The sequence below is a fragment of the Leptonychotes weddellii genome, chromosome 6, assembly GCF_054177405.1.
Source record: "Leptonychotes weddellii isolate Sample4059 chromosome 6, ASM5417740v2, whole genome shotgun sequence".
Lineage (NCBI taxonomy): Eukaryota > Metazoa > Chordata > Mammalia > Carnivora > Phocidae > Leptonychotes > Leptonychotes weddellii.
This window is the reverse complement of record NC_138374.1, coordinates 48,873,000-48,887,102: the sequence shown is the minus strand read 5'-3', so window position 1 is coordinate 48,887,102 and position 14,103 is coordinate 48,873,000. Positions and strand designations below refer to the sequence as shown.

At 53.1% G+C, this 14,103-nt stretch overlaps 1 protein-coding gene across 1 annotated transcript; it reads left to right on the top strand.

Moving 5' to 3' along the window:
• Nucleotides 1–10,773: 10,773 nt before the first annotated feature.
• On the top strand, nucleotides 10,774–12,970 carry DDIT4 (DNA damage inducible transcript 4). The gene is made up of 3 exons (XM_006731151.3): nucleotides 10,774–10,935; nucleotides 11,061–11,322; nucleotides 11,606–12,970. The coding sequence occupies exons 2-3, from the start codon at nucleotides 11,121–11,123 to the stop codon at nucleotides 12,097–12,099; spliced, it is 696 nt and encodes a 231-aa protein (XP_006731214.1). The 5' UTR covers nucleotides 10,774–10,935; nucleotides 11,061–11,120; the 3' UTR covers nucleotides 12,100–12,970.
• The last annotated feature ends 1,133 nt before the right edge of the window (nucleotides 12,971–14,103 follow it).

Here is a 14,103-nt window from a genome sequence, read left to right as displayed (position 1 = left end):
CGTGTGTGTGTCTGTGATGGTGGCAGCCATGTTGGTGGGTGTTTAAAGATTTTAAAATACATGAAGGAGTTTACAATGGGTTGTGGCATCAGACCCAGGATGGGATCATTTCAATGTATGACGTCAAGTGAGAAGTGAGCAACTCACCCCCGGCCCAGGCAGCTTTGGCCTGGACCCCCTGTTCTTACACCCCAACAGAGGAACGTGGAGCTTCCCATGGGTGTTCAAAGAAGACTCCTCAATGGCCCTGAACTTGAGACCAGCTTGTAGTCAGAGCTAGAAGCTGCTAGAAAGGCATCTGGAAAGAGTGATCAGTGTGAAGACAGGAGCAGGCTGGGAGGGAAGACACTTGACACCACAGAGGAAAGACTTTGCACAGAGCACAGGGAACCTGGGCAAAGTCAATTACACTGGCATTGAAAGAAAACCCCAGCAAAAAAGAGTAGTAGTAGGCCAAAGATTTCATACTCAAGAGGCACAGGGTAGAAGACAGAAATCTGCTGTTACCTCTGCCAGTCTCACTTCCAGGTCTATGGGTCTGTTTCTCTTTAGTGTGATTGAAAATACTATAAATTATATGCTTATACTTTGATGTCCTTCTTTATGATCTGCTGTACACTGCTCTATATATTTTGCACATCTACATACATATTACTGTGCAAAGTTGTATACACAAAGCCATGCATACTGTACTATATGGCAAATTTAAGAGCGTTTCAGAGGTAATTAGAACCAGATGTGATTTTTCCCCTCCTGGGCTGTGGGAGGAAGATGAATCTAGAGATAGCAAGGGGCTGCCCTAGAGGCTTGCGAGACCAAGGTAAGGAGCCAGACTTGCTCTAAAGGCAATGGGGAGGTATTAAAAGATTCAAGAGAGAGGGAGGCCTCATTGAGGCTGAACAAAGGTAAAATCAAGGGTAAGTGGCAGGCTCTCCTTGTTTCTACTTAAGAAAACAGAGTTGCCTCCACATTGGAGCAGTAAATCCCCAACGAGTTCTGTCGTAACTCAGCTCTGTGCCTCATTTTCTCTATCTGTAAAGGAAAACCTCACCCGCCATAATGTGGGGCTGCGGGACCACAAGATCAACTTTGGCAGTAACGGAGGCCCAGAGGCTGAGGGGGCTTTTAGGCCAGCCTCAGCAAAACCCAGTGACATCGCCGTCAAATCTGAAGGTCATTTCTTGCCTCCAGGGCTGAACAGCTCTGAAGTCGATGCTTCAGGATTAGGATCCTGTTCTCTGGGGAAAGAGCTTGGTGAAGCTTCTACAGGCCTATTGATGTCCTTCTTTCCAGGATCAGAGACTCTTAAAACTTCTGGGAGTGTGAGGCAACACGCCTCATTGAGCAGCCCTCAGCAAATGCAGCCGCTGCACCAAGTGCTAAAGAAAAGCTCCCATAATAACCATGTGTGATAATAAAAAGATAAAGAGGCAAATAGGTATGTAGGTCAGCTCAAAAATAGCCACCCACCCATTTGGTCTGGGTAACCATTTATGCCAAGTGGGTACAAAGGGTTTCCTTCCTTCCCCTCCCAGGCTGATCATTCCCTGCTCTTTTCAAGGTTGCCTTAAATAAAAGTCCCTTCCCAGGCCAGCTGGAGTTGGCCTGGGCGGTTCTGGCCTGCAAACTCACAGGGGCAGGCACTGCTCCCTGCACTCCCTCCACCAAACAAATCCCGGGGTCAGAGGGCACAAGGGCTTGGCCTCTCTGACGCGGGTTCTTGGGGCTAAGTCAGGGTTTGGGGTGATGACTCACAGACACTCCCCCGCCCGCCCCCTTAAGGTTTTGCGTGCACTCCGGAGGCCTCCCCTACCCCAACAGAGAACGCTTTGTTAGCAGACCCGGTCGGAGGAGAGTTACAGCCTCAGGGTTGTGAGGGCCTCCTCAGCCACTCCCTCCCTCCCCTCCTCCTCTACTTCCCCCTCTTTTGCCTTCAACAGAAAGGCGCCAGCCCCTCCGCCCTGCCCCCACCGCCCTGCCCCCACCCAGCAGCCGGGCGACCCGAGCGGAGCGCTGAGCTCAGCATCTGCGGCCGGGCAGCTTTCCTCCCGGGCGGTGGGAGGAGTCTCTTTCCTCCCGGGAGGCGGGACCGCGGCCAGCCCCGCCCTCCTCCCCAGTCCCATTCTCATCTGCCACCGGTCCCTCAGACGCACGTTCTCCAAGTCACGTCCCCCGCTTCGCCCCCGTAGAGTGTCCGCGGAGACAAGACCCCCCCCACACTCCCATTCAGCTGCTCTGCATCTGTCACCTCCGCGGCCGGGCTCCCCTGAGGGCGCACCTCTGCGGGAGGTGGCGGGTGGGAGGAGGGGACAGCAGGAGGGGTCTTCCCTTCCCCCATCCCGGCTGGCCCCACGGCAGGCTGCCACTATGGCTCTCTGGCAAGTCGGTTCAGCTCTTGTGTGCACCTCTTCCCAGAGCAGAACCTAAAAGTCTAGAATTTTTTTGTGTTTCTCTGCGTTTGTTTTTTAAGTACAGAAAGATTCAGCACTGGCTGCTGGATTCCTGTGCCACAGTCTGTCCTTTGTGGGTTAAAAGGGGACACTGGGAAGGGAGAGGCCCCACTTTTGGCGCACCGCTTCCCAAATTGGCCTTTCTAGATGAGACCGGAGCTCTGCGGAAGGATACCTGAAGTGGGGGCTGTGGTGACAGAATTCTGTCACTTCTGGGTCTGAGGGTATCTAGCTAAAGGGAAACCCCTTAGGTGGCAGTCTGCTTTGCTACTGAGTCAGCACCGCTGGGCCCTGCTGAATTCTGCAGGAGGAGGAAGAACCTGATCAGATCAAACAAGGACCAACCCAGGAGAGGAAGTTTTTTGGTTGATAACTCCCTAGAAACTCCAGGCGTTCACTCTATCTGTTCTATGCCGTCACTCCCCAATATATACAAATGTCCCCCACATTTCCAGCCTTACCGTCCCCTTTGGCTCACAACTAAGCCTGTCGGTGGCATGGAATCATGGAAATGAGCCTAGATCTAGAGTCATGGCTCCAACCTGCCGATGACTGTAGGACTTTAGGCAAGTCACGGCACCTATCTGAACCTCAGTTTTCTTATCTGTAAAATGACGCTGGTGAGCCCTGTCTTGCCTACACTATACAAATGTTAGTTATTTTTATTGACAGTGTTAGGAAAATACTCAAGAATATGGAAGTGTTTTTCTTTTTCTTTTTTTTTTTTTTTTTAAGATTTTATTTATTTATTTGAGAGAGAGAATGAGAGACAGAGAGCACAAGAGGGAAGGTGATCAGAGGGAGAAGCAGACCCCCAGCTGAGCAGGGAGCCCAATATGGGACTCGATCCCACAACTCCAGGATCATGACCTGAGCTGAAGGCAGTTGCTCAACCAACTGAGCCACCCAGGCGCCCTGGAAGTGTTTTTCATATCATAAAGAGCTCCAGAAAGGTCACAGATCTTTGTGAGCAGGTGGCAAAGTCGCCAGGTAGAACTGGCAGTTCCCAATCACCTGCCAGCCAAGGAATTCAGAAAAAGGCCTAGTAGGGCGCCTGGGTGGCTCAGTTGGTTGGGCAACTGCCTTCGGCTCGGGTCATGATCCTGGAGTCCCTGCATCAAGTCCCGCATCGGGCTCCCTGCTCGGCAGGGAGTCTGCTTCTCCCTTTGAGCCTCCTCTCTCTCATGCTCTCTGTCTCTCATTCTCTCTCTCTCAAATAAATAAATAAAATCTTTAAAAAAAAAAAAAAGGCCTAGTAGACCCTGGGGAGCTGCCTCCTGCATAGACCTGAATTTCCCAAGCCTTTGGCTACTAAGGCCATGGGAAATAAAACACTTCTGAGTGAGATTACAGGCTTGGCAGAGGGGTGACGAAGGGTGCAAGCCTGAGAAAAGAAAGTTCCTGAAGACTAAGTGAGGCCTAACTGCCAGAACAGTGGGAGATGGTGGGCACCACATTAAGGTTCCTCACCCTCCAGCTCAGTTCCATGTCCATAAAGTGGGCAGGTGGGAAGGCTGGAAGAGGTGCTCTTCTGGGGCCTGCTGGCCCTAACATTCAAGGATTTTTTTTTTTTTTAAGATTTTATTTATCTATTTGAGAGAGAGAGTGTTTGCAGGAGTGGAGGGGAGGGGCAGTGGGAGAGGGAGAAGCAGACTCCCCGCTGAGCAGGGTGCCCCACATGGGGCTCCATCCCAAGACCCTGGGATCATGACCTTAGCCGAAGGCAGATGCTTAACTGACTGAGCCACCCAGGCGCCCCAACATTCAAGGATTTTAAGGTTCATTCCACACACAGAAGAATTCTGACAGCGTGAGGGCCGACTCCCCCCCTCTGCTGAGCACTCTAATCCAGCCTACTCACCCCAGCCCCTTGGAGTACCCAGAGGCTAGACAGCCCTCCTGGTCTCTTCTCTCTGGAAAAGCAAAATAAATGAGCTCATTTTGCTGCTCCGGTAAGTTGTGAGCCTGGATTCAGGCTGTCCCCACTGTGGCAGCTCCTGATCATCCTTGTCACCCCCACCCCAGCCCCAGCTGGATGAACAAACCCATGCTGACCCCTCCCTCCCTTTTGATATATGGCAGTTGGAAACCCTCAGAAGGCAAGAACACTGCAAGGGCTGGACCTGGAACATCTGTTTCTACCTTCCTAGGCAGGCCTTTTCCAGATGGTCCATCCCCCTACAGGCCAGGCCTGGGATTTTTATTTTTTTATTTTATTTTTTTATTTTTTTAAAGGTTTTATTTATTTATTTGACAGAGAGAGAGACACAGCGAGAGCGGGAACACAAGCAGGGGGAATGGGAGAGGGAGAAGCAGGCTTCCCGCGGAGCAGGGAGCCCGATGTGGGGCTCGATCCCAGGACCCCGGGATCATGACCTAAGCCGAAGGCAGACGCTTAACGACTGAGCCACCCAGGCGCCCCAGGCCTGGGATTTTTAGAAGCGCAGCTCCATGGAACTCACATGATTTTTCTTTCACTATAATCCTTGTGGAAGTTGAGGAGGACTTCGAGATTCTCTAGTTCTGGGTTTTCAAAACTGGGGTATGAAAATTCCAACACTACATGAAGCCAGAGGATAATCACAGTGTCTTTTATTATTATTATTATTATTATTATTATTAAAAGGGTTTTTTGGGTTTTTTGTTTGTTTGTTTCGGGGAGGGGAAGGGAGAAATGAAGTCATTTAACTAGTGTTTAAAAGTTTGCTATAGGAGTGCCTGGCTGTCTCAGTTGGTAGTACGTGCGACTCTTGATCTTAGGGTCATGAGTTTGAGTCCCACATTGGAGGTAGAGGTTACTTAAAAAATAAATAGGAGTGCCTGGGTGGCTCAGTCAGTTAAGCATCTGACTCTTGATTTTGGCTCAGGTCAGGATCTCAGGGTTGTGGGGGTGCCCCCTGCCTTTGCCCTGTTCCCTGAGGAAATGACTTGTGAAATGTAGGATTCCCAGAAGTGGCTGGCTGTGAGCTCACTATGATCACGTATGGGCCTAGTCTCTGCAGCTGCATGCCACCTCACCTGCCCCTAACCCACCCCCACCCCACAGGCAGGCCCTTTGATAGGCTGAGCCAACCCAGGTTCCTTGGAGGACCTACCTTTCTTTCTGAGGTCAGCAGACATCCCAACTAAAACGTAGCATGAGGGGGCGCCTGGCCCTCTCAGTCAGTAGAGCATGTGGCTCCTGACCTCGCAGTTGTGGGTTTGAGCCCCACGTTGGGTGTAGAGATTGCTTAAAAAATAAAATCTTAAAAAAAAAAAAAAAGGATCGCTTAGACAGTTGTACAAAAGGGCCCCATGCAAACCTACCAGTTCAAAAAGGGGGGTTGGGGAGATGGGAATCTATGGTTACAAAGTCTTCAGATGATTCTAATTGTCAGTTGGGCTCCAAAGCCATTGGTTGAAATGGCCGGACTCTCACTCTGGGCCTCAATTTCTTCATCTGTAGAATGGCACTATATTCATTCCTCAGGGTGTAAGTAGATAATACCTTTTAAAAACATTTTCTTTGATAGCCTACACAATACAATGTATTGTTAGTATTTCCATTTTACAAGTAGCTTCATTTGCAAAAAGACTCCCCACTGAGTTTTTGGGTCTTCCTTCTAGAGCACAATCAAAATCCTATCTGCAGCTCTGGGCTGTCAACAGCTTTGCACAACCCTCCTAGTAAACCAGGTGCATTTATGATCTTGCTATTTTGACAAAGTTGTTTGTTGTTTTTCAAGTAAAAAAGCCACAGAAGTCCTGGGAACACTTTTGCTGGCTTCATTGTCCCCACCTCCTACCACACCACTCCACCCTCTCCCCACCGCCCAGACCAGCTGGCTCGGCCTGCCACCTCCACTCCCCTCAATGAGAGGTTTCCAAAGACCTGTGAAGGTCCCCAAGCAGAGCCTTGCAGGTAAGCTTGCTGGCCTTCAGGGGTTCCCATCTTGAATATCAGGGTTCCCACCCCAAGATCTGGTTTAACTCCCCAAACTCGACTGGGGCGATTTGCCAGACTGAGGCCCTGGGAACTGGTGCACTGGACAAAACCCGCCTGAACAGGGAGAGGCAGGAGGCCCGGAGTGAGTGCTCATTGACTTTCCGTGGCAGACTGTGGCGGGCCCCGCGGGAATAGAGCAGAGCCCAGGAAGAGGCAGCGTCTGCGTGGTCAGGGCCCTGGCCACAGAGACTGGGGCAGGGGGCCTGATTACTAGCTCCAGAGACCTGAGTCAGCCAGGACGTGACACTAGGCCACTCCTGCTCAGAGTTCAGCCAGTCTCCCCACCAGGGTTGTCTTGAGGCCAAGTCCATGTTGCACATTGTGTCTACGGGACCAGTACTCCCTAGAGCACAATTCCCCAGAAGACACATGTAAATGCACAGACTCAAATGGGAATGGTGCCCTCTGGAGTTGTGCAAAGGAGCAGCCCTGCTCCAACAAGGGAATAGAAACTTCAAAAGTATTTTGAGGACAATGACCCCGTGCTTGGGTCTGGGGTCTTCTTTGGGATGATAAAGATGTTTTGGAATTAGAGGTGGTGGCTGCACAACATTGGGGCTCTATTTAATGCCACTGAATTGTTTGCTTTATCATTAACTTTATATGTGAATTTTATCTCAAAAAATGTTTTTAAAAGTGTTTTGAGGCACTTGAGGGTAAAGTACTAAGTGTGTTAAAAGATTCCCCACATTAGCCCTCTACACAATGTCAACCTCTCTCCTCGGCTTCCTGGGGTTGCATACTATACTCTTTTCTTTTTTTTTTTTAAGATTTTATTTATTTATTTGACAGAGAGAGACACAGGGAGAGAGGGAACACAAGCAGGGGGAGTGGGAGAGGGAGAAGCAGGCTTCCCGCTGAGCAGGGAGCCCGATGTGGGGCTCGATCCCAGGCCCCTGGGATCATGACCGGAGCCGAAGGCAGCCGCCCAACGACTGAGCCACCCAGGCACCCTGCATACTATATTCCAATTGGAGAACTAAATTGCCTTAGAAGCCCCACTCCCAGACCTGAGCTGAGGAGGGATGAAAAGGTTCAGATACATCTAAGGCTCTTGGCAGCACTTGTCAGAAGGGGGATAGAAAGGTAGCATCCAGGTCTTCTGAAGCACTCTCCTATTCCGCCCCGCCCCCCGCGCCCCGCCCCCGGCAAAAGGCCCACCTAGATCCTGGGAATCCAAATGTAGGTCTGTAATTCTGGGGAAATTCACTTTCTTGCTTTATCCAGCCTTCCATTTATTCATTCATCTCTTCAGCCAAGGAATATTCACTGAGCCTTTACTATGTGCTGTCCACTTGAAGTTAAGAAGCTCATGATCCAATGGGAAGACTAAAGTGGAAACAGTTACTAACACAGATATGCACAGGGTATAAGGATGACATGAGGAGGGGCATCTAAGGGATGGGAGGGTTGGGGTGGACATGCTGGGGGAGGATTCTTGGCAGCAGAGATGCCAGAGCTGGGTCTCCAAGACTGCGGGCAGGAGCATGTTCAGGCACGTCTGACCTGCAGCCAGCTTAGGCCCAAGGAGAATAGTAGGGAAAGAGAAGCACACCAAATGCAGGGTTTATAGGATCTTTGAGGTTTCTGAAGAGGCCTGGCTCAGAGGCTAAGAGAGAGAGCTGCCTCCTCCCCAGGAGTTTCCCCAATTTTAGGTGTTTCCCACCTCCCCCATCTGCTTCAGTGTGGGAGGGGTGTGTGAGGTAGCAATGAAGTCTTTCCAGCCCCAGCCAGGTGGAAGGGATCCCATTCTTCACCTCATGCAATGAACCAATGCCCTCACCCCCACCCTGACTCTACAGAGGGGCTAACAGTTAAAAAATCCCTTGTCTAGGTCCAAAGGTTCTCCTGGCAGACAATGGTATGGGGCTTTGCCCGCTCCTTCACAGGGGTGAAAAGTGTAAGCGCGGAAAGCCATTTGGAGCCTCCCCAGCCAGACCTCAGCCAGGCCTCCTAGCAAGGTGATTGTTTATCCTTATCCTAGAGTCCACTCCCTCTTACTCTGGGAAAAACCTCCAGGGTTAAGACTGCTGGTCCATTTTTCATCACTTTAAAAAACACAATGAGACAACATTAATGGATTTCTCTTGAAAAGAAACAAAATTATTCAGTGCCCATTAACACAGCCCTTCCAATTTGGGAAAAACTGTTTTATTAACAGAATGAGACAGTGAATTAAAAAAAGGTGTTTAGCACACTACTTCATGATGGTATTTATTGAATATGAATGATCCCTAATGAACTGACCTCTCCAAACTGGTTCAGAGTCTTCTGCTTATGGATATCCGCTTTTTAAAAAACTTCTATTTTTCTTAGTGTTTCACATTTTTTCTGAAATATCTCCTTTTTAAATTTCTGCCAGAGAGAGAGAGGAAGAAAAACACCCAAAATCTATCTCCTTCTGTCTCAAGTGTCCCCAGCCCAGTCTCCCTGGTGGGAAGGGCAAGTGGTACTCTGGCAGATTCATTCTCTGATCTTCTGCCTGGGGAACAAAAAGATACATCCATACGGGGGATCACTCCACCTCAGTAAAGGGTGATTTCAAAAGAATGTCATCTACCACCAGCCCTCCAAGCGCTTCCCCTAACGGCCCTGACCCTGGGGTCTTTAAGGCTCCCAGCAAGTGATCAGAGCTCCGAGGACAGGAAGAAAGGGCCAGTGTTCAGGCCTTCAGCGCCCCAGCGGGTAAGAGACTATTATTATATTGTGCAGCAGTCTTTTTTTTTTTTTAAAGATTTTATTTATTTATCTGAGAGAGAATGGGAGACAGAAAGCATGAGAGGGGCAGGATCAGAGGGAGAAGCAGACTCCCCGCCGTGCAGGGAGCCCGATGTGGGACTCGATCCCGGGACTCCAGGATCATGACCTGAGCCGAAGGCAGTTGCTTAACCAGCTGAGCCACCCAGGCGCCCTTGTGCAGCAGTCTTAACGCTATCTTCTAATCTGATTCCCCTAATTTGTTTTTTATCTATAAATTTGTCTCCAGAGGCGGTTCTTCCATCTGGAAAATGGGGATGTGGTGCAGGGCTAGAATTCCGGTCCTTTCCAGCTTAGGTCTCAGTCTGCCCGAAAAGACCCACGGGTCAGCCTTTTTTTTTTTTAATTAGGTGGGGGTGGGGATGGCAGGGGCCCGACCTCCGGCAAGTGTCATCTGTCACGTGCAAGCCCGCCCCCGAGGCGAGGCCTGTCGGTCAGATCTGGTTAGGCTCTCGGAGTAGGAGCGTCCGATGTAAATTTGGTTTCCTCTTCCTCCCACCCTCAGCACCCCGTATGGATGTGTTTGTCTTCGAGCACCGCCGTCAGGCCAGATTTCCTGTGGCCCCGCCTGAATGATGAAACAGGGGATGGCCATTGCACTCCCGGACTTTTCCGGAGATCTAGGTCCTTGGTCCTGATGCAACTCTCCGGGTCTTTTACACAAAGCGCATTGAGGGGAGAGGCGCTAGGACCCGGCAGACACCCGGGGACTCTTGGGCACGGCGGGCGGGGGAGACACCACCGCGCGGCGGTCGGTTTTGTAAGACCCGCTGAGGGTCCGTGTGTCCTTCTGATATGGGTCCCCGTTCTCAGCCCCAAGTCCAGGCGCTAGGAACCCTAGCCCAACAAGACTTTTCTAGCCACCCTCCCCAAACCCTCTCCTTGGAAGCAGTTGGGGGTGGGAGCGGACACTATTTGGGGACGGAGATCCTGCGGGGCATGCCCCCCCCATTAACCCATCCCCTGGGGCTGCAGAGCTATCAGGCGGGTGGGGCTGCAAGGAAGACAGAACTCGGTGCCCCGAGCTGCCCAGTCTGGACCCCACCCCCATATTCCGATCCTTTGCAAGGCAGGGTTAGCGTGGGGTACGTGCGCGAGGGCCTGCCGGGTTAACGTCTGCTCCCCGCGCCGCCGTCCCACAGGCATCCACCCGAGCGCCTACTTGTGCCTGTAGTCGCAGGCTCCCAGACGCTGGGGGCAACCGTTTTCCCGGCCCGCCGCCCCCTCAAGTTCCCCTGGCCTTCTCCTCGCGCGGTCACGGCTACCCCCTCCCCCAGCAACAGGACCCTATAATAAACAAGTCTTTCCTTGATCCTCCCCTGCCGCGAGCGCCCTCGGGGACCTTGGCAGCTGCAGCCGCCGCGGATCCCTTCCAGAAAGGGGGCGTGGCCGCGGCTCGGGGTTCGGCTGGGAGCGTTCTGGGGCTCAACGGGGGCGGGGCCAGACCACTGTCACTGGGCAGGAGAGAACGTTGCGAACGTGCGCCCCGAGCACATTGGCTGAAGGGAGCCACACTCCCGGATCTGGATTGGGCCGCGGCGCCGAGGGGGGGCGTGGCCTCTCCGCACTAGTCCTTATAGGCCTCTCGGTGCTGGTGCTAGGGACCGCGGCAGGCCAAGGGGGAGGTGCGGGTGGGTAGAAGGGACAGGTCTGGGCAGCGCTCGGGGCTTGGTACCAGTTCGCGCACCCATTCAAGCGGCAGTAGGCACTTGTGCTAACAGTTGTCGCCGACGGAGCCAGCTGGTAAGTGTCCCTTCTGTGTGTGCTGATCCCTGCGTGGGAAGGCCTCAGTCCTGCGGGTTCCCAGCGCTCTCAGTCTGGTCCAGCCCCCAGACTGACGCCGGGTCCGTGCCCCTCATGTCTTACAGCGTTTTCTGCGGTCCCGCATCCAGAGCTCATCTGCAAACGTCCTGGCGTCTGTCCTCATCATGCCTAGCCTTTGGGATCGCTTCTCGTCGTCGTCCTCCTCTTCATCGTCGTCCTTGTCCCGAACTCCCACCCCAGATCAGCCGCCCCGTTCAGCCTGGGGGTCGGCGGCCCGAGAAGAGGGGCTTGGCCGCTGCGCGAGCCTGGAGAGCTCGGACTGCGAGTCCCTGGACAGCAGCAACAGTGGCTTTGGGCCGGAGGAAGGTAAGCGGTGGGCGGAGACTGGACTCGACTCTTGCGGGGCCGGGGAGGTGAGAAAGCGCAGCTCTGGAAGGAGTCAGCGCCGCCTTGGCTTCCTATCCCATCGGAACCCGGGTTGCGGATGGGGCGGCGGGACGGAGGAACGGGGATTGGAGTGTACGGTTCGAGTGTGGCGCAGAAACTGAGGCACGGAGGGGGAAGGGAGTGTGTTGGTTTCTTAAAGAAACAGCACCTCCCCTTTTCGGAGCTGCTCTTACACCCCTCTCCTGTGTGCTCTCCCGGCCAGACTCGGCATACCTGGATGGGGTGTCCCTGCCCGACTTCGAGCTGCTCAGCGACCCTGAGGATGAGCACTTGTGTGCCACCCTGATGCAGCTGCTGCAGGACAGCCTGTCCCAGGCGCGGCTGGGCTCGCGGCGCCCCGCGCGCCTGCTGATGCCGGGCCAGCTGGTGAGCCAGGTGGGCAAGGAGCTCCTGCGCCTGGCCTACAGCGAGCCGTGCGGCCTGCGGGGGGCGCTGCTGGACGTCTGCGTGGAGCAAGGCAGGAGCTGCCACCGCGTCGGCCAGCTGGCCCTCGACCCCAGCCTGGTGCCCACCTTCCAGCTGACCCTCGTGCTGCGCCTGGACTCACGCCTCTGGCCTAAGATCCAGGGGCTGTTCAGCTCCGCCAACTCTCCCTTCGTGCCGGGCTTCAGCCAGTCCCTGACGCTGAGCACGGGCTTCCGAGTCATCAAGAAGAAGCTGTACAGCTCGGAGCAGCTGCTCATTGAGGAGTGTTGAACTTAGGCCTGGGGAGGGGGGTGGGGGGGCCGACCCTGCCCCCATGGCAGAGACAACTGAACTTCTGAGGTGATCATTGGCAGGCAGGAGCTGAGGGACTGAGGCCTGTCGTTAGAAAACTGACAACAGCCACCTGAGGGGAGGAAGGTTGAGGTGGTGGGGAACGTTGTGTTTCCGGGCAAGCTCGCTGAGGTGTGCAGGTGGCTCCCGGCTGGGGGTGTATGCCCCTCAGTGCTGTAGCATGAAACAAAGGCCTAGGGGCCGACCGGGCTTCTGGCTGGATGTGTATGTAGCATGTACCTTATTATTTTTATTGTTACTGACAGTTCCGACGACGGTGGTGTGACAGAGCCAGGTGAGCAGCTGGGCTGCACTGGCCTCGGAAGGGGTGTGTGCTCCTGGCAGAGGCCCTGGTGGGAGGGGGGAGGTCAAGGTGGTTTGTGTATCTCACGGTCTGAAGGGGCCAGATGTGTTCTTTGTTTTTGTAGCTTTTGTGTTTTTTTGTTTTTTGTTTTTTTTGATCAGAGCTTCACTACTGACCTGTCCTAGGCAGCTATCTTACAGACTCATGAATGTAAGGAAGGGGTGGTGTGGGGATCACGTGGGGATCTTTGACACCTGAAGAAAAACTACACCTGGGAGCTGCGTTTGCCCATCCCCCGCTGTGTACTGAGGAATGGAGCTGTGAGGGGATGGGGTGGGATTGGGGTGGGGGCTGGAACCCCTCCCCCCCCCCCAGGAGTGCCATCTGGGTCTTCCATCTAGAACTGTTTACATGAAGAAACTCGCTGTTCATGAATACACTTGATGTTCAAGTATTAAGACCTATGCAATATTTTTTACTTTTCTAATAAAAATGTTTGTTAAAATGGTTGAGTCTCCTCGGGGCTGTGAAATAAAAGGAGGGGGAGGGGGGCTGGTAAAAGGCAAGTCTCAGCAGACTCTGGTCCACCTGTGTGTTTCTCTGTCCTTTTCCGGGGCTGCCTGCCAGCCTGGTAATGGAGGTATGTGGATTGTGTGCCATCTGTGCCAAGAACCCTGGCTGCCTTGGCTCTGTGCGGGCTGATGCTACCAGGGGAAAGCGCTGGAAAGCCCTGGAAGGCGAGGAGTGAGTGAGACCTCCCACTAAGCCAGAGTCTCAGTAGGGAGAGCTCACCTGGTTGCCCTGGGTTAGAAGGCCCAGGTACAGGGCTCCCTGAGCCCAAGGCACTTAAGAGGAACTAGAAGGACTATAAGAGATGTTTTTCTTTCTGTGAAAAAATCACAGTTCCATTTGTTTCGTGGTCATGAAAATTACAAAATTGACCTCTGAATGTAAAAGGCTAGGGAGCAGGAGTACCGAGAAACGGAGTTAGTCCCAGGCTCTTACTAGACAAGGAACCTGGGGCTCTGAGGGGCATGACCTGCAACTGGGAGGTGTGGCCCTGGCAGGTGCAGAATGAAACACACACACACACATAGGGGAAGCAGGGAGGGAGTAGTGAGGGGACTACAGGCCTGTCTGCATGAATTCCTTGGGTGACTTGGACTCATTGTGCTCTCTGGGCCCCAATTTCCTTATCAGTGAAGTTGGGGTTGGGCCAGATGAAGGCCAAGGCCCTTCCACTTCTCCCTCCCTGTGCCAGTCGAGGAGGGAGGAGGGGCAGACCTCCCACTCTGGCCTTTGGAGAGCTGTTAGCTCCCTTGTTTCTCTTACTGGTCCCAGGCCGGCCTTGTTTGCCCAACGTTAAAACAGTAGTTCTCCCACTTGAGCGTGTGGGGCCCGGGTTAAAACATAGATCCCTGTGCTCTGGTGGAGATTCTGGCCGAGTCCCTCCTGGGGACTTCCTTGCATTTTCATCAGTGATTCTGACACAGGGTCCTAACCTTGGATGGTTTAGAAGATTCACATCTCTTTGGTAGAACTGAGTGACTTGTTCCCCAGAATGAATGCACTTGGGTTAGAACTAGATCTGAAAATGCTGATAACAAATGAGAAGGTGCCCAGAGTAGTTTTAGGGGAGC

Excerpts from the sequence above, each read along its gene's own strand:
- DDIT4 (XM_006731151.3), top strand. The coding sequence starts at position 11,121 with ATGCCTAGCCTTTGGGATCGCTTCTCGTCGTCGTCCTCCTCTTCATCG. Across the intron at positions 11,323-11,605 it reads TGGCTTTGGGCCGGAGGAAG|ACTCGGCATACCTGGATGGG; the intron begins GTAAGCGGTGGG and ends TCTCCCGGCCAG.